This window comes from Carcharodon carcharias, chromosome 8 (assembly GCF_017639515.1).
Source record: "Carcharodon carcharias isolate sCarCar2 chromosome 8, sCarCar2.pri, whole genome shotgun sequence".
In the NCBI taxonomy this organism is placed as follows: Eukaryota; Metazoa; Chordata; class Chondrichthyes; order Lamniformes; family Lamnidae; genus Carcharodon; species Carcharodon carcharias.
The window spans coordinates 12,611,036-12,631,155 of record NC_054474.1 but is presented as its reverse complement, the minus strand read 5'-3'; the positions used below and the strand labels follow the sequence as shown (position 1 = coordinate 12,631,155).

Genomic DNA, 20,120 nt, shown 5'->3' with positions numbered 1-20,120 from the left:
CCCCAACATCCTCCGGGACTCTGGCCTCTTGCTCATCCTTGACTTTAATTGGTCAACCGTTGGGTGGACATATCTTGAGCTGCCAAGGGCTTGAGCTCTTGAATAAATTCCTCAAGGCTTTTGCCCTCTCTGCCTCACCCTCTCCTCCATTAAGACGCCCCTTAAAACCCAGCCCTTTATCCAAGCGTCTGCTACCCTTCCCTAGTATCACCTTATGTGGCTCAGTGTCAAATTTTGTTTGATTATCGCTTCTGAGAGACACATTGGGATGTTTTGCTACATTTCAAGCATTATATAATTAAGTTGCTGCAGTTTCAAATTTAATTATATTTTCATAGTAAACCAGCAAATTGCTTTTCGAAGACTGTGGCTTGTATTGCCCTTTAAACATGAGAGTAAAAGGGATAATGATTCATTATTTTCACAGAATCACAGAATGCAGAAGAGGCCCTTCAGCCTATCACCGACATGTGAGAAACACCTGACCTACCTACCCAATCTCATTTACCAGCACTTGGCCCATAGCCTTGAATTTTATGATGTGCCAAGTGCTCATCCAGGTACTTTTTAAAAGGATGTGAGGCAACCCGCCTCCACCACCCTCCCAGGCAGCGCATTCCAGACCATCACCACCCTCTGAGTAAAAAAGTTTTTCCTCACATCCCTCCCTAAACCTCCTGCCCCTCACCTTGAACTTGTGTCCCCTTGTGACTGACCCATCATTTCCTTTTGATTTAAAGTGGGGGCTGGGGATCAAAAGAGTTAAAATATAAGCAGTAAGTCCCTATACCACCACTCATGTGCCTCACTCATCCCTGTCTGTCCCCCTGCGTCAGGATGAAACCCTCACACTTTGAGCTGAACTCAAGGTGCATTTACACCGTGCGGAGGGGTTAATATTCCTGGGTTAAATCCCTCCATGGAGGAGATAAGCTGGGCTCGTTCAGTATCCTGAGCGCACCCAGGAATGACACAGAAACAGGCCATTTGACCAAACAGCCGGAGTACATGCTCTACACAACCATCCCTCCACCCTCCTCCAACTCAGACAAATCAGAATAATCTTCTAACCCTTGCATCTTAAAAGGCGTCCCTCAAATATGTCTATGCTATCTACCACCATCATTCCCTGTGGTGGTGAGTACCACATTCTAACCACTCTCTGGGTAAAGACATTTCTCCTGAATTCTCTAATGGATCCATGCTTGTATTACATGTTTACATTCAGGACCACTGTGCAGGTCTTCCACATGTGGAAGCAACTTCCCTAATAATAATTGCACAGTAAGAGTAAAATAATCATTAAAACAAAACTGGGTCTCTTTGGGTTACAGTGCGTGTGAGAGGGTGGGGAGTTGGATGGGGTACAGTGTGAGAGAGAGGGTGGGGAGTTGGATGGGATACAGTGTGAGAGAGAGAGAGAGAGAGGGTGGGGAGTTGGATGGGATACAGTGTGTGACAGTGTGGGGAGTTGGATGGGGTAGTGTGTGTGTCTGTGTGTGTGTGTAAGTGACAGAGTGTGGGGAATTGGATGGGATACTGTGTGAGAGAGAGTGTGGGGAATTGGATGGGGTAGTGTGTGTGTGTGAGTGAGTGTGGGGAATTGGATGGGGTTGTGTGTGTGTGTGTGTGTGTGTGTGTGTGTGTGTGTGTGTGTGTGTGTGTGTGTGTGAGTGTGGGGAATTGGATGGGGTTGTGTGTGTGTGTGTGTGTGTGTGTGATTGAGAGAGTGTGGGGAATTGGATGGAGTAGTGTGTGTGTGTGTGTGTGTGTGTGTGTGTGTGTGTGTGTGTGTGTGTGTGTGTGTGTGAGAGAGTGTGGGGAATTGGATGGGGTTGTGTGTGTGTGTGCGCGTGTGATTGAGAGAGTGTGGGGAATTGGATGGGGTACAGTGTGTGCATGAGAGAGGGTGCGGAGTTGGAAGGGGTACAGTCATGAGTTATTCATATCTGCACCTTGATAAGGCAGTACAAACAGGCTATTGAACTGCAGAGGCAGCACCCTCTCCCACACCACTTACACCTGCACACACACCCAGCAGGTATCACTGCAGCTTGTCCAAATCAACAGCCCAGAGGTCAATTCTGAGTCTTGATGTTTCTAAGTGTCTGGACCAAATTGTCACAAGAACCAATTGAATTATCCACAGCAATTGTTACCTAAGCTTTTCAAGCCTTTCATCCGCTCCTTCAAGACATGGTTTTCCTCCACTAGTTGCTGGTAGGACACTGAATTTGACCCAGCTTCATTGCTGACATCCTTCGTTAGTAAAGCTCCACTCCCACCAGGATCATAGATTCGATATGGGACCCGTCTTTCCATCATGTCCCCCTGCTCTTCATCCACTTCAACACTTCCACCACTGCAATCAAACACAAGTTGTGAACTTTCAGCTTTATCAACAAGAAGGGTGCAAATAATACTTGACCTTTAGTCAACTACGTTTCTGTCAATTCTGGCAACACCATCTCAATACCACTGCCCAAACGGTACCCCCCCCAACTCACCCCCCCACCCCACACACACACAGTACCCCCTCCAACTCACCCCCCTACCCCACAAACACACACACTGTAACCCATTAAAACTCCCCCAGCCCCGACACACACACACACGCAGTACCCCCTCCAACTCACCCCCCCACCCCACACACACAGTACCCCCTCCAACTCACCCCCCTACCCCACAAACACACACACTGTACCCCATCCAACTCACCCCCCTACCCCCCATACACATTGTACCCCAACCAACTCCCTACTCCCCTCACACACACTGTACCCCATCCAACTCACCCCCCTACCCCCCATACACATTGTACCCCAACCAACTCCCTACTCCCCTCACACACACTGTACCTCATCCAACTCACCCCCCTACCCCCCATACACATTGTACCCCATCCAATTTCCCAACCCCCTCACACACTGTACCCCATCCAACTCCCCAACCCTCCTCACACACAGTATACCATCCAACTCACCCTCCAACCCCACACACACTATACCCCATCCAACTCCCCACACTCTCTCTCACACACTGTACCCCATCCAACTCCCCACTCCCCCTCACACACACTGTACCCCATCCAACTCCCCACCCTCTCTCACACACTGTACCCCATCCAACTCCCCACCCTCTCTCACACACTGTACCCCATCCAACTCCCCACCCTCTCTCACACACTGTACCCCATCCAACTCCCCACCCTCTCTCACACACTGTATCCCATCCAACTCCCCACCCTCTCTCACACACTGTACCCCATCCAACTCCCCACCCTCTCTCACACACTGTACCCCATCCAACTCCCCACCTTCTCTCACACACTGTACCCCATCCAACTCCCCACTCCCCCTCACACACACCGTACCCCATCCAACTCCCCACTCCCCTTCATACACACTGTAACCCATCCAACTCCCCACTCTCACGCACACACTGTACCCACGCTCTGACACTCCATCTATTTCCTATTGTTGCCATTCCTCTAGTGCACTAATTCCCCTATTGAATAAAGAACAGTAACTTTTGCATTGAGAAGTGTGAAGTAGTGTAGGGTGTGCAGAAGATTCATCTGGATGGGTTTTTATTAAAAATGGAGTTCAAATTCTCAAACGCCCAGGTTAGATTAGAACTCCTGTTCCCTGGGATTTTAGTCTAGTACAACCAGAGCCTTGCTGTCTGTGGTCGATACCTTGAGTGCATCCAGGTTAAATTTTTGCCTGCACTATTTCAATTAATGTTAAATGACCAGGTTAACAATAAACCACCAAACTTACTGATCCAACTCCAACATGCTAATCAATGCAATAAATCTCGGCCGATGGAGAGTGCAGCTCCCAGAAGGAGCTGCACTGATACTCTTCAAGTCAGTTCCTTGGCCATTTCTCATAGCGAGGTCCCAGCCATTTATTACAATCGTGGGCTGAATTTTAATCAGCCTTTACCTGACACTTGCTTTTCCAACTCGTTAGAAGCCCCTTGCTCCTTTACTGAAGTTGTTCAGTTGAGCTTGGTGTTAAAATACTGACGACGCTGGCACTCTGCAGTGCTGTACCAGATATTAATATCACAGGTTAAGCACAGGCAAGTTCACCACTCCCAACTGCATGGGGGAAATCAAGAGAAATGCAGGCAGGAGTGACCATAAGCACAGCCACAGGATACCCATTGCTGATATTTCTCAAACTACACAAGAACACAAGAAATATGAGGATTAGGACCAGTCAGCCTCTCAGGCCTGCTCCACCATTCAGTCATGGTTGACCTGACTGTGGCCTCAACTCCACGTTTCTCTCTTCCCATCCACCACACCCACCCTCCCGACGCCCCAAACCACATAACCCTCGACTCCCTTACTGATCAAAAATCTATCTAATTCAGCCTTGAATATACTCAATGGCCCTGACTGCTCTCTGAGGAAGAGAGCCACAGGCCAGTGACCCTCAGAAAAGATTTCTCCTCATCTCGGTCTTAAATGGGAAACCCCTCGTTTTTAAACGGTGTCCCCTAGTTCTAGACACCCGCACAAGGGGAAATACCCATTAAGTCGATAAGGTCACCTCTCACTCTGAGTTCCAATGGGTATCTGCCTACTCAACCCTTCCTTACAAAATAAGCACCCCCCCCACCACCCCCCAACCTATCCCAAGAATCAGTCAGGTGAACCTTCTCTGAACTGCTTCTAAGGCAATTATGTTCTTTCTTAAGTAAGGAGACCAAAACTGTACACGATACTCCAGACGCTAACTAAGGCCCTATACAGCTCCAGCAACACTTCCCTATCTTTATACCCGGTCACACTGACAACACATTGAGTAAAGAGGGATTGATCAGAACAAACTCAGCTGGGTAAATCTGTCTAATTCAATGGCCCTGACTGCTCTCAGGGGAAGAGACCGATGACCCTCAGAAAAGATTCCTCCTCATCTCGGTCTTAAATGATCTTTAAACTGTGTCCCCCTAGTTCCGGACTCTCCCACCCCAGTACTGCTCCAATGGTTATTGCAACATTTTAAAAGGCTGACTCACAGGCCCATTGTCAGAGCTTCTTGACTCAACTCAGCAGCCAGGCAAGCAGTGATGGACAGGAGTTTCTTTCAAAGGGTGTGGGTGTCATTGGCAAGGCCAGCAGTTATTGTCCATCACAGGGCAATTTTTAAGAATCAACCACATTGCTGTCGGTCTGAAATCACACGTAGGCCGAACCAGGTAAGGACAGCCTAAAGGGCATTAGTGAACCAGATGGGGTTTTATGACAATCGACAACGGTTTCATGGTCATTAGACATTTAATTCCAGATTTTTTTTATTGAATTCAAATTCCACCATCTGCTGTGGTGGGATTCAAACCTGGGTCCCCAGAGCATTATCCTGGGTCTCTGGATTACCAGTCCGGTGACATTACCACTACGCCACCATCTCCCCATGTGTCACAGGTTCAAGTCCTGGTCAGTACTGAGGCAGCTGAACTCTGGGTGAGTGTAGGATTGCTGGAATCAATCATAATGGTTTCACAGTTATGCCACCATGTGCAGTGTTCTGTCGAGAAATGGTGTGGAGGAGTCCAGCACCAGGGAGCATAAATTACAAGATCCAATGGGTGGTGGAAGCAAATAGCACCTTTCAAAAGGGAACTGGATAAACAAAATACCTAAAGGGGGAAAACTACTCAGGTGAAAGAGCAGAGGAGTAGAACCAATTAAATAGCACAAGCACAAGCACAGGCACTATGGGCTGAAAGGTCTCCTCTGCTGAATACAATGATACAAAGCTAAAGATGAGGCTTGTGTGGAGTATAAACAACTAGCATGGACCAGTTTTCTCTGCCGATGCTGCCAGACCTGCTGAGTTTTTCCAGGTAATTCTGTTTTTGTTTTTGTTATGGACCAGTCTGGCTGAATGTATTTACAATGCAGGAACAGGCCAATGTAATACTTTGCAACATCATTTCTATAAAATTCCATTTAAAAAGGTAGTTTTGAAGTGCAGTTTCTCCCCAGTATATCAGAGGTACGCCCAAGTCCTGGAGACACCTGGGCTGTTACTACCTGCCCCCAAAAACGGGGGCTGTTTCCCCAGAAACAGACTTTGGCTCAAGTTCTTTTTTTTGGTTCAGTGAAAGTCCTTCTTAAGCCTCAGCTGGAGCTCAGTGAGCAACACACTCACCTCTGAGTCAGAGGGGGCTGTGGGTTCAAATCCCACTCGAGAGAGGCTTGAGCACAAAATCCAGGCTCACACTCCCCGGTGCTGCACTGAAGGAGGTACGCACTCGCACGCTCACAGCAAGTCAGCCGCTGGCGTCAGAGTTTCCCACACTCTGGTTCCGCCTCCCCACAAGCCAGTAATTACTGCACCTCTGTACAAATAACAAGATAATGTTACGGCCACTGAAACCCATTAGTCACCATTAATAACACCACCACCTACCTACTGTCTCTGATAGGCAAACACAAGGTAATTGAGGACATAACTCAGCACAAAGGCATGATATATAATTGCAAAACGTTACAGCACAGAAGAAAGCCATTCAGCCCATCGTGGCTTTGCCATCTCTTTGGTGAAGTTATCGAATCAGTCCCATGCCCCTGTACACAGAATATTTATCCAATTCCTTTTTGAATAAAGTTATTTTTGAATCTGCTTCCCTCACCCTCTCAGGCAGTGCATTCCAGATCACAACAACTCAATGGTCAATTTAAAAAAATAGTTTCCTTGTGTCACTTCTAGTTCCTTTGCCAATCTTCACTAACACACAAGCAAATTGAGGGTGTAAACCCAGAACTAACAGTCCAACATCTCACCTATTTTTTTTGTCGGTAAGGGTTTGAACAGTTACAGAACCAAGGTGGGTAGATAGATTTAAGATACAAATCAGCCATGATCTAACTGAATGGTGGAACAGGCTCAAAGGGCTGAATGGCCTCCATCTGTTCACTAAACCAGAATCTACAATCTTGCCTGCCTTCTCCCAGCACAGGTCTTGTCTCTTCCTCTCTGGAATGTGTTGGAACAGTCTGAATCAGCCAAGACAACTCAGTTCTTTGGCTGTAGTCAAGCAAACACATCAAATTAACAGTTCGGTGTTCCCTTTTACCAGTCACATTCCACAGATCAATTCATCTCAAAATCACACGGCCAACTGCAAAGAGGAACAGGAGGAGGCCCTTCGGCCCCTTGAACCTGTCCCACCATTCAGTTAGATCACGGTTGCGCTGCATCTTCACTGCGCCTACCCAGCTGGGTTTCATAACCTTTAACCCCTTTGATAGGCTTTTGTGGGGCAATCTCAGTTTTGAAACGTTCACTTGAGCCCAGCTTCAACAGCGGGAGAGAGAGTTCCAGAGGAAGTGATTCCTGAATGGCCTAGCTCGAATTTCAGGATGTTAACCCTTGGCCTGGACCTGCTCTCCACTCCTCCCCTGCCCCACCCAACCCAGGGGATAGCTTCTCCTATCTACTTCATCAAGTCCTTTAATCATCTTAAATGCACTGATTAACTTTTCCCTTAATCTAACATACTCAAGGGAATACAATCTTAACCTGTAAAACGTGACCGTTTAATTTAACTCTCTCAGCACCAGAATAATTGTCTTCTTTCATACCACCTCAGGGGCAGACACTGTCATCACAGTTTAACGTCAAGTTCCCTAACCAGTCCAATGTCGTGCCGGACAGCAAGTGTAACTCCAGGACGTCGCCCTCAAGCTTGAGTCGGGGGGGCAAGATGTTATGACGAGCTCCGTGGTTGGGTCAAGGTTTCTGCTACTTGTAGCCAGTCGAGGTGTCACCTGCTGTACACCGGCCATGTCCGGTCTGTGTCCTATCGAAGGCCGTCCAGCTGCTCTGGGGGAGATTGAAGCCTCGGTTGTTGAGATGTCGAGTCAGAGACGACGGCCGGGATTTTCCGACAATGCCGGGGGGTGGGACCTGCCACGAGCCAGCCGAGAGCCCGCCGACTTTCAGCGGGACCGGAAGATCCCGGCCAACCTGTTTATTTGGGAGGGTGTTTTCTGTCCAAAAGCTTTCATCGGCATTACGCAGTTGGACATGTTCAATTCGTGCCCAGAGGGGGTTTCTTCAAGCCATGTGCTGTGTTTGGGGGCGGGGGGGGGTGTTGGATTTGAAGGTGTCTCTGGATGGGGAGGTCCAGGTCCAAGTTGCTGCTAATACAAGTTATTTCTTTGTGTCCTGTCGAATGGGGGAGGGAGGTGGAGGGGCAAGATGATATTTCAGCACTGGTAACCACTGAACTGGAGTTGGAGTTGATCTCAGAATTCCAGAGATTATCCTCATTACTGAGCGCAAAAAAACAAAACTGTTGCCGTTGTGAGAGTCCATTGCCTCTTTCTACTGTCCCAGGAGTGGTTCCATTAACCCATCTCATCCACCAGCACCAGCCATTGTTTCCCCAAACCGTCCAATGGAGACAGCAGATCCCTGTATTAGACACAGTTGGCCCAATTTTTAACTCTTTGCACGTGAATGAGTTAAATCTGGCACGGTGTCGAGAATGCATTTATAAAACTGCTCTGCTCGAATATTTTATCCACACCACAGCTGGTGTGTTCTGCAGTTACTCAGCAAGACTTGGACAATGTTTGGGCTGACAAGTAACATTTGTGTTACACAAGTGCCAAACAATGACCATGGCCCAGGATGCAAAGGTAGGTCCAGTACACGGGCTTGGATCCCCAGCAGTGCTGAACCCTGACTGACCATCTCCAGGCTGAATATTAGCTCATCAACCCAACACCAACCATACTGCTCACACCCAGGGCTCTCAAGGTGGCAAAGGCTGTAACTAAGGCCTCAGATTAGAAAGAACTTTCCTTCCTGTAACATCTTTCACAACCTCAGGAACCAAAGTGCTTTACAGCCAAAGAAGTACTTTTTGAATTGACGAATTCAGTAGGAAGAGTGTGAAGGGGCAATTAAAAATAAAATGGTACAATTCTAAACCAGGTGTAGGAACTAAGAGGCCTGGGAGTGTACATGAACAAATATTTGAGAGTGACTGCCCTTGACATCAAGGCAGCATTTGACAGTGTAGCATCAAGGAGCCCTAGCAAAACTGGAGTCAGTGGGAATCAGGGGGAAAACTCTCCGCTGGTCGGAGTCATATCTAGCACAAAGGAAGATGGTTGTGGTTGCTGGAGGTCAGTCATCTCAGTTCCAGAACATCACTTCAGGAGTTCCTCAAGGTAGTGTCCTCGGCCCAATCATCTTCAGCTGCTTCATCAATGACCTTCTTACCACCATAAGGTCAGAAGTGGGGATGTTTGCTGATAATTGTACAAAGTTCAGCGCTACTTACGACTCCTCACATACTGAAGCAGTCCATGTCCAAATGCAGCAAGACCCAGACAATATCCAGGCTTGGGCTGACAAGTAACATTAGCGCCACACAAGTGCCAGGCAATGACCATCTCCAAGAAGAGGGAATCTAACCATCGCCCTTGACAATTCAATGGCATTACCATCGGTGAATCCACACTATCAACATCCTGGAGGTTGCCATTGACCAGAAACTAAGCTGGACTAGCAATATGAATAATGTGATTACAAGAGATCAGAGGCTAAAAATCCTGTGGCAAGTAACTCACTTCCTGACTTCCCAAAGCCTGTCCATTGATAAGGCACAACACACCTTCCAAGCCTATGATTGCTATCATCTAGAGCGACACGGGCAGCAGACACACAGGAACACCAACCCCTGGAAGTTCCCCTCCAAGCCACTCACCATCCTGACTTGGAAATATAATCGGCCGTTCCTTCACTGTCGCTGGGTCAAAATCCTGGAACTCCCTCCCTAACAGCACTGTGGGTGTACCTACACCACATGGACTGCAGCGGTTCAAGAAGGCAGCTCACCACCACCTTCTCAAGGGGCAATTAGGGTTGGATAATGATTGCTGGCCTAGTCAGCGACGCTCACACCCCATGACAGAATTTTTTCTAATAAAAAAACGACAGCAGTAGTTTATGACAGTCTTCAGCACAAGTGATCGTGACTTCCCACACAGAGCTGGAAAGCCCCTACTCACAAGCTCAAGAATGTGAGCTATGTGCGCTGCCCGGGGAATGGGCCTGGAATAGAAGCAGGCACGTAAAAATCACAGCCGTTCATCAAATCGACAGGAAAAATCACCTCCCCTTGGTTTTGGTTGCTCTAAATAGCCAACGAAAGAAACCAGAGAAAGACAGACAGACAGACCGACAGACGACAAGAGAGGTAGAGAGCACACAGATGGGCTTCACGCTCTAGTCCCCGACAGTTCTACCAGTTTTGTGTCTGTGCCATAAGAACGCAAGAAATAGGAGCAGGAGGAGGCCATTCAGCCCCTCGAGCTTGCTCTGCCATTCAATAAGGTTATGGCCAATGTGAGTGTTGCTTTAACTGCCCTTTCCTGGTCTGCCCAACCCGCCCCCCCCACCCCACAACCCCCCACCAACAACTGGCACCCTCCCCCAACCCCCGAATATCCCTCGACTTCCACGTCAATCAAATATCTGTCTAGTTCAACCTTGAATATATTGAATAACCCAGCCTCCACTGCTCTCTGGGGAAGGCAGTTCCAAAGGCTTGAGAGAAGGAATTCCTCCTCTTCTCAGTTTTAAATGGGAGTCTCCCTTATTTTGAAACTGTGCCTCCTCGTTCCAGGTGTACAGAGTTTTGCGGAAGGTTCCCCTTTAATTTGTGGAAGCTGTAAAACAATTCTGCAAGGTTGGGAAGTGAAAACACTCTAACTGCATCTGACCGGGTACAGCTTGCTTGAGACCGGCTAATTCCTGGGATGAAGGTGTTGCTTTCAAAGGTTGAGCAGGTTGGGTCTATGTTCATTGGAGTTTAGGAGAGGCGATGTCATTGAAATATATAAGATTCTGAGGGGGCTCGACAGAGTAGACGTTGAGAATGTTTTACCTCTTGGGCATTCTAAAGGTAAGGGGCACAGAATAAGCAGTCTCCCACTTAAGACGGAGAAGAGGAGAAATTTCTTCCCTCAGACAGTAGCTAATCTTTGGAATTCTCCAAGGCTGGGTCTATGAATATATTCAAAGCTGTGGGTGTACTTATACCACATGGACTGCAGCGGTTCAAGAAGGCAGCTCACCACCACCTTCTCAAGGTGAGATTTTTGATCTCCAAGGGAGTCGAGGGTTATAGAGCGCCAACAGGAAAGTGCACGGTGAGGCCACAGTTAGATCAGCCACTATTTTATTGAATGGCGGAGCAGGCTCGAGGGACAGAGTGGCCTACTCCTGCTCCTCATTTACATGCTCTTCTTATGTAGCTTCAGACAAAGCTTGCTACTGACCTCAATTCACAGTACATATTACATCGCTGATGAGACAGTCATGCGTGCACAGATTGCAACCTTATGCCTGGCCTGACATTCTTGGAACAAAGCCCGATTCCCTTGAAATGAAACCAAAACTCATGCAACAGCAGAGGTCAGAAGTCCAACCCCAGTTACAACCAAGTTTCCCTTCATCACACCTTGCCCAATATCTGGGGTTTTTTTTTTAAACAACAAAGTGACCAGCATTTTAAAGACAGGATTTGAATTTACAACCCCAGCACATTCCAAAATCGTCTTACATCCAAAGCACTGTGCTCAGTTAGCAATTCTAACGTCACTAAGATGACTATGCTAAATGAAAACATGAACAAAACAAAATCACTTTCCCATAAGAAACTGTGTAATAAAAGGTAGGTAAGATTCCTGACGTGTATATTTTACATTAAAAACATATCAGCTACAACACAACTGGCCCAAAAATCCTTGTTCAACTTACTGCACTAATTAATTTATGTCCCACTCAACGTTTCCTGCCACATCTCCTCCCCCTCTCCCCAACCCCTCGCTCCTTCCCCTCTCCCCAAACCCCTCTCCCCTTCCCATCTCCCCAAACCCCTCGCCCCTTCCCCTCTCCCCAACCCCTCGCCCCTTCCCCTCTCCCCAAACCCCTCGCCCCTTCCCCTCTCCCCAAAACCCCTCGCCCCTTCCCCTCTCCCCAACCCCTCGCTCCTTCCCCTCTCCCCAAACCCCTCTCCCCTTCCCCTCTCCCCAAACCCCTCTCCCCTTCCCCTCTCCCCAAACCCCTCTCCCCTTCCCCTCTCCCCAAACCCCTCTCCCCTTCCCATCTCCCCAAACCCCTCTCCCCTTCCCCTCTCCCCAAACCCCTCTCCCCTTCCCATCTCCCCAAACCCCTCGCCCCTTCCCATCTCCCCAAACCCCTCGCCCCTTCCCCTCTCCCCAACCCCCTCTCCCCTTCCCATCTCCCCAAACCCCTCGCCCCTTGCCCTCTCCCCAAAACCCCTCGCCCCTTGCCCTCTCCCCAAAACCCCTCGACCCTTGCCCTCCCCCAAAACCCCTCGACCCTTGCCCTCCCCCAAAACCCCTTGCCCCTCTTACCTTTGCTGCCACTCAGAGGGATACAGTGAACAGGAGGGAGCGAGGGTGTCAGGAAAGTGGCAGCAAGCTGGAGGGAGAGGGTAGCAGTGAGCGGGATGGAGCCAGGAGAGGGTAGCGGTGGGTGTATTTAACAAAATAGTCTGAGCGTACGCAGTTACAATGTGGTTCTTGGCACTTGAGCAGCAAACATACTAAAACAAGAACAGACTTAGAATCCATTCCAAATGGAGGATGCCTGTATTTTTTTAAGTTTTGTCACTGTTGCAATGTAAATAAAAAATCACAGCAAGCTCCCAGATACAGCAATAAGATAACAACTGGACAATCTAAAATTTAATTTGCTGAGGCAAGGGATCTCCTGCTCTTCACAGAATCTTAACAGCACGGAAGGAGGCCATTCGGCCCATCATGTCTGCACCAGCTCTCCTAATGAGCATTATGACCTAGTGCCATTGCCCTGCCTTTTCCCTGTATCCCTGCACATTATTTGAATAGAAACAATCATCCAATGCCCTCTCGAATGCCTCGACTGAACCTGCCTCCACCACACTTCTAGGCAGTGCATCCAGACCCGAACCACTCATGAAAAAGTTTTTTCTCAGGTCACATTCGCTTCTTTTGTAAATCACTTTAAATCTGTGCCCTCTCGTTCTTGATCCTTTTACAAGTGAGAACAGCTTCTCCCTATCTACTCTGTCCAGCCCCCTCAAGATTTTGAACATCTCCATCAAGTCTCCTCTCAGCCTTCAACTCTCCAAGGAAAACTGTCCTAACTTCTCCAATCTATCCCCATAGCTAAAGTTTCTCGTCCCTGGAACCATTCTTGTAAACCTCTTCTGCATTCTCTCCAATGTGTTCACATCCTTCCTATAATGTGGTGCCCAGATCTGTACACAAAATTCCATCTGAGATCTAACAAGTGTCTCACATAAAATCAGCATTACCTCCTTGCTCTTGTACTCCATGTCCCTATTGATAAAGCGCAGGATACCATATGCTTTATAACTGCTCTCTCCACCTGTCCTGCCAACTTCAATGATCTATGCACATATACATTCAAGTCTTTCTGCTCCTGTACCCCCTTCAAAATTTCACCCCTCTTCTTGCAATATTGTCATGGAATACTTTTTTTTTTTAAAAACTCATCCAACTTGGTTTAACAACACATCCGAAAGATGGCACCTCTGACAGCGCATCACTCCTTCAGTACTGCATGAGGAGTGTCAGTGTTGAATGAATGCTCAAGTCTCTGGACTGGGGTTTGAACTCTCAATCTTCTGACTCATGTGAGAGTGCGCTACCTACTGAGCCACAGCTGACATGAGGAAATATTGGTAAAGCTGGTTCTTTCATCAAAAAAAGGTGCTGGAAAGGTGATCTTCTTGGATGCATTGTGAACGCCAAAGCGAAAGTAAACGGAATAGCAGCCAGAGGGCTTACTCACGATGGGCTGAATGATCTGCCTTACCTGTGCCACTCTCCCAAACACTCCTGAGGTACAGCTCCACCAAGTGCTGACATACATGTGAACAAAACATGAACAGACCCTCCCTTAATCAACACGAGAAAATGTTGCTCACTCCCTGCAGTTCATTAACCTTATTCCATTTTTAAAATACTTGAGTGCTACCACTTCTTCCTATTACAAAATCCAAATCCAGGCCGGTCTAGTATTTCTTTAGCTCCTTGAAAGAGATAGCACACACATGGTGATTTGAATGGCTTTCTGTGCCCTCCATGATCCTACAATAACAGTAGACTAATAGCCAAACACGTACAAGCATACGAAATAGGAGCAGAACTAGGCCAAGCGGCTTGGCGAGCCTGCTCCGCTATTCAATAAGATCATGACTGGTCTGTTTGTGTTTCAAATTCCACATTTCCATCTACCCCCGATAACCTTTAATTCCCTCGCCTAACAAGAATCTATCTACCTCTGCCATAAAAATATTCAATGACCCCCTCCGCCTCCACCACCTTCTGAGGCAGAGAATTCCAAAGTCTTACAGCCCTCAGAGGAAATATTTCTCCTCATCTCTGTCCTAAAAGAGCAACCCCTAATTTTAAACTGTGCCCTCTAGTTTTGGACTCACCCACAAGAGGAAACATTATTTCCATGTCCACCTTGTCAAGACTATTTAGGACCTTCTATACTTCAGTCAAATTACCCCTCACTCTTCTAAACTACACAGACACACACACACAGACACACACAGACACACACAGACACACACAGACACACACAGACACACACAGACACACACAGACACACACAGACACACACAGACACACACAGACACACACAGACACACAAAATAATTAATGACTCACTGCTCTGGTTCTCACTTCCAGGGCCACTTCTAGAAAGTTTTTAAATGATTAAAGTTTCTAGAGAGACAGGGAGAGAAGAACCTTCGGTCAGTGTTTCTGACATTACCCCTTAGAGCTGTTCAATGGCAAGTTGTGAACGCAGTCAGTGATGAGGAAGGTAACTAAAATACACCTCTGTGCACAGCAAATCAAACTTGGGAGATTACCTCAGCCAATGCCTTTTAAAAAGATAATGAGGTAGTGGGATGGAAACTGAAGCTGGTTTACTTTATTTCTCTTGCAGCAAATTATTAATCACTGGGCTGTCCCATTGATAGGACAATAAGCTGGCTGGCACAGGAGGATTTTTAAAATGTTCTTCATCCGTTTGTATCTTGAGGATATCCTGCTCAGAGAGGTCGTTGGATTCTGCTCTGAGAACTCCCAGTAAAAGGCTGCACGCTCGGCCGTGAGCAAGTCGTGGGTTCAAGGTCCCATACCAGGGACTTGGGCACATTACCCAGGCTGACACTGAGCCAGTGCAGCACTGTCAGGGGTGCCGTCTGTCAGGTGAGGCCTCAGCAGGTGAAGGTCTGATCTATCTAGGCGGACCGGAAAGATCCCACAGATGCTATTTGAACTCCTCTGCTCGCCTTTGAAAGGATTTTGCGCCAAATTTACCCCCCAACCAACATCACTAAAAACAGATGATCTGGAGATCAGCCCAGTGCTGTTTGTGGGAGTTTGTGGTGCATAAATTGGCTATGTTGTTTCCTATATTACACAGTGTTGTACCTCAAAAGTAGTTCATTGGCTATGAAGCAGCCTTACTATGTAAAAGCAAGTTCTTGGTTTTATTGTCTACCAATGCATACATTGTATGAGGAGACCAGGGTTGAGTAATTTGCACTTTCAGTTTATAATTGTGTCACATTTTAAACTGAAACTAAAGCCATGTAGATCAGCATCTTCTAAAATGATTACATTATGGGTGCTCGTGTCACAAACCTTTTATAAAAAGCCCAATTTTGAAAAGTGGAGATGAATAGAGAGACCTTGGTGTCCAAATACACAAATCCTTAAAAGGTAGGCAGGACGCATTAACCAGGTGATGAAGGACTTTAGATACAAGGAGAGGTTGTAAAAGCCAAGGTTGTTCTCCTTGGCAGAGAAGGGGTGACCTAATGGAGGATTTCAAGATGATAAGAGGTTTTGATAAGAGTAGTAGGGGGTGGCGTAGTGGTATTGTCACTGAACTAGTATTCCAGAGACTCAGGGTAATGCTCTGGGGAGCTGGATCAAATCCCACCATGGCAGATGGTGAAATCTGAATTCAATAAAAAAGGAATAAAAAGTCTGATGATGACCACAAGACCATGGTCGTCAAAACCCATTTGGTTCACTAATGTCCTTTAAGAGAAGGAAATCTGCCATCCTTACCCAGTCTGGCCTACATATGACTCCAGACCCACAGCAATGTGGTTGACTCTTAAACGCCCTCTGAACAGATTAGGGCAATTAGGGATGGGCAATAAATTTTAAAAAAATAAAATTTAATATTATTCCCCCTGGTGAGATAGCTAGAGGTCATAGACTGAAAATCATTGGCAAGAGGCTTTTTTTCTCCCCCCCACTCGGAGAGCTGCCAGAACTTTCTACCTGAAAAGCTGATTCTTGAGGATGTGATGAACTCACAGGGTCACAGACAGGCAAGTGGCGATGTGGGACTGAACAAGGTGGATTTCAAAGAGCTGGCACAAAAATGATGGTCAGAATATCCTTCACCCATGCTGCTGGTGTCCATGACTACTCCTAGTCTCTCTCAACTTGGCCTACACAATGACCCTTCACCTGGCAGTTCTAAGGAAACCACGCCAACAAAATCAATGTGCGTGAGCACAAACACTTCTGTGGAGTTTCCTCCTGAACAGTAAATAATTGTTGCCAAGTGACAGCTTGCCTAAAGGCTTTATGAGACAGATTAGCACCTTGCATTTGAACCTGAGCTCTAGGTTCAAATCCAACAAAAACAACCATCTTTCCCCTTATATAACACCTGGGTCTGTGAGTGCTGCCCTGAGGCATTTCACAGGTGGAGCTTCCAAAAAAAAAACATAATCGAACGTAAAGCCAAAAAAAGCACAAGAGAGAGAGGCAGAGAGCGAATGATACAGTCATCCGCACAATCTGCAAGAAAGCGGCCTGCCTACGAATAATAGAGGGCAATGGGGCCCTCGAGAGAGCTGCTAGTTACAAACCACGACAGCGGGAGCGCTGGGCACACAGGACTGTTTCTCCCAAGGTGGCACCTGGGAGACCGATCGCCCAATTCCGATAGAGTCCTGTCCGGGGCGGGGGGGGGGGGGCGGCGGCGGCGGATGGTGGGTGCTGGGCATCCCTGATGTGGATAATGAAAGTGGAGGGTGTGACAGGAGAGCAGTATTCTGTACCAGTGAAGATGATTTTCAGGCAGCGCTGAGGGAACCCTGCATCGCTTCAGGAGCAGGTTACATTAAAAATGTCAAAACGATGAAGGGTTTTGACGGACGAAAGTACTGTTTCCAGTGACAGACATGTCAGAAACCGGGGGGGGGGGGGGGGGCGCAAAATATCTTGGGGCAGCAGCGGAGGTGGGTACAAAAACCAGGGGACACTAAACCGGGGAACCCAGGTACACAGGCAGAAGCATCAGAAACCAGAGGACACAGATATACACAAAAGAACCAAAGGTGGAGTAGCAACTTTTCTTCTTAAATACAGCGAGCTGTTAGGATGAGGAATACACTGGCTGAAAGGGAGGTGCAAGCAGATGCAATAATAACTTTCAAAAGGAAATTAGATAAGAAAAAATAATAATACAGGGCTACGGGAAAAGAACAGAGGGAGCGGGACTAATTGATAAAGCTCCTTCAAAGAGCTGCCAAAGGCACGATGGGCCGAGTGGTCTCTTTCTATACCGTATGTTTTGAGGGTTAAAATCGTGGCATAGGTTTTAACATTGTAAGAGAGGATGAACAAGGGTTCTGGTTAAAGAGTCCTCTCTCACTGGGTTAGTGTTATCAAAGTCTGTGGGGTAATGCTGTTCAGATAAGGGCTGACACATTGTCTGCAACCTAAAGGTCCAGGCAAATCCAACAGCAGCATTTTGCAACATAAGCGGTCACTAAAACATAGAGACACACTGATTGGACAGTCCGGTGCTGGAGAAATTCACCCAGTGACTGAATATAGTGATCAGGAAAGTCAGAGATTTTGCTTCCAAGGGTATTACATTGGTATCCGGCAGATTCCAGACTAAGTCCAATAACTAGTGGCTATCCTAAATGAGCTACTTACATAATTAAAATCTCACATGCTCACATCTGCAAGCAAACAAACATCCAGACAAAAAGGGATACAGGATCTTGGGTTTAGTAAACAAGGTAGCATGAAAAAAAAATGCAAGGAAGTTATGCAAAACCTCTACAGTACAGCTGCACTATCACGTGCAATGTTTTAAATTCTTTCATGGGATGTGGGCGTTGCTGGCAATGCCAGCACTTGTTGCCCATCCCTGATTGTCCTTGAACTGAGTGGCTTGCTGGACCATTGCTGTGGGTCTGGAGGCACATGTAGGCCAGAGCAGGTCAGAATGGCAAACTGCCTTCCCCTAAAGGACATGACTGAGCCAGATGGGGTTTTTAACAACAATGATAGTTCCATGGTCACCATTACTGAGACTAGCTTTCAATTCCAGATTTAATTAATTAATTGAATTTAAACTCCACCAGCTGCCTGGGTGGGACTTGAACCCGTGTCCCCAGAGCCTCTAGATTACTAGCTTAGCAACATTACCACTACACCACCATCATGCCCCAATCCTCCTGGTATGTAGACGGAAACAATTTCCGCTAGTGGGGGGAGTCCAGAACAAGAGTAGAAGCCTAAAATTAGAGAGAGCTAGGCTATTCAGGAATGAAATCAGGAAGCAGTCCCGCTAACTTTTGTGTGGAACAAATCAGGAACTCTCTTCCCCAAAGCACTGCGGTCAATTGAAACTTAAGACTGGAGATCGAAACGTTTTTGTTGGGCAAGAAATAAGGATCAAAGCCAGGTAGCTAGAACTGAGGTACAGAATGGTGGAACAGGGTCGAGATGCTGAAGGGCCTCTTTCTGAGCCAGTGCAGTTGAGTAGTCTTTACTCCGGAGTTTTAGCAACGACAGGGTTAACAGCACTATTGTCAGAGAGATAAGAAAAATCTGGTCTGAAGAGTTCTTATTTCCATTTGTTTATACACAACACACAAAAGGCAGAAATCTTGACTCAGTGCACCATGACGTCACTGGCAAGTGGTTCTGCTATGAAAATAACTCAGTTCCCCAACCATTTCCTCTCCCTGATGGGACAACGACCTTGCTGAGGTAGAAGGGCTGCCACGTCCCAAAGCGACAGTGCTACAGAGTAACCCGTAAGGCACGAAGCACCTCATCGATGTGGTAAGGTGCTACAACAAAACAGCTTGCATTTACGTGGCACCTTTATCGCAGCAAAGCATCCCCAGGTTCTCACAAGAGCGTTTATCAAACAAAATTCGACTCAGGAGCACAAGGAGGTACTGGGACCAGGTTAACAAAAGCTTGGTCAAAGAGGGAGGTTATTCAGGAGGAGGGGGGGGGGTGTAAAAAGAGTTTAGCGCCTAGGCAGTTGAGTGTACAGCCATCAAAGATGGAACGATTAAAATCGGTTATGCGCAAGAGGCCAGACTTGGATGAATGCTTTGTACAGGAGAGAGAGAAAGAGAGAGAGAGAGAGGAACAAGGCCATAGAGGAATTTGAAAACCACAATGAGAATTTTAAAAATTAAGGCATTGCTATACTGGAAGCGTACGAACATGAAACGCTTTTTTCTTAATTAAAAAAAAAATGCTATCCGTTGCAGTTGCTAATGTTCAAGTCTACTTGTGGCCCAGCTTGTTTGAACTCAGCCAGTGGGTGTTTCCGCTCACCTCATGGTGGTCAAACCAAGGGAGCCTGGATTAACTTTCAAAGGATCACCAGAGAGCAGCTCTACAAACAACCAACCCCAGCACGTCAGACAGAGGGCCAAATCACTCCATACATCCCATGGACACAACACGCTGCAGCAACCCACCAGAGACAAGGAGAACACCACTAGCAAATCACGCACACCTTTTTGACTCAGGCACATATCACTTCCCCTTCATAGTCACTGGGTCAAAATCCTGGAACTCCCTCCCTTACAGAACTTCAGGAGTACCATCACTACACATGCACACACGTGTCAGTTAACGCCCAGCGGGTAGCACAGTTAACGCCCAGCGGGTAGCACAGTTAACGCCCAGCGGGTAGCACAGTTAACGCCCAGCGGGTAGCACAGTTAACGCCCAG

At 47.3% G+C, this 20,120-nt stretch overlaps 1 protein-coding gene across 10 annotated transcripts in view; it reads right to left on the bottom strand.

Annotated features, from left to right (window-relative positions):
- tnip1 (TNFAIP3 interacting protein 1) overlaps positions 1-20,120 on the bottom strand; it is a 128,915-nt gene that overhangs the window by 72,562 nt on the left and 36,233 nt on the right. For 7 of the 10 annotated variants that reach the window (XM_041193278.1, XM_041193281.1, XM_041193287.1 and 4 more), the window contains exon 2: positions 2,160-2,362. In XM_041193278.1, coding sequence (XP_041049212.1) covers positions 2,160-2,362 — 203 coding nt within the window. Of the gene's footprint in view, positions 1-2,159; positions 2,363-9,744; positions 9,786-9,838; positions 9,862-12,421; positions 12,459-20,120 lie in introns of those variants that run through there. The other 3 variants (XM_041193284.1, XM_041193286.1, XM_041193285.1) reach the window with 3 other exon arrangements.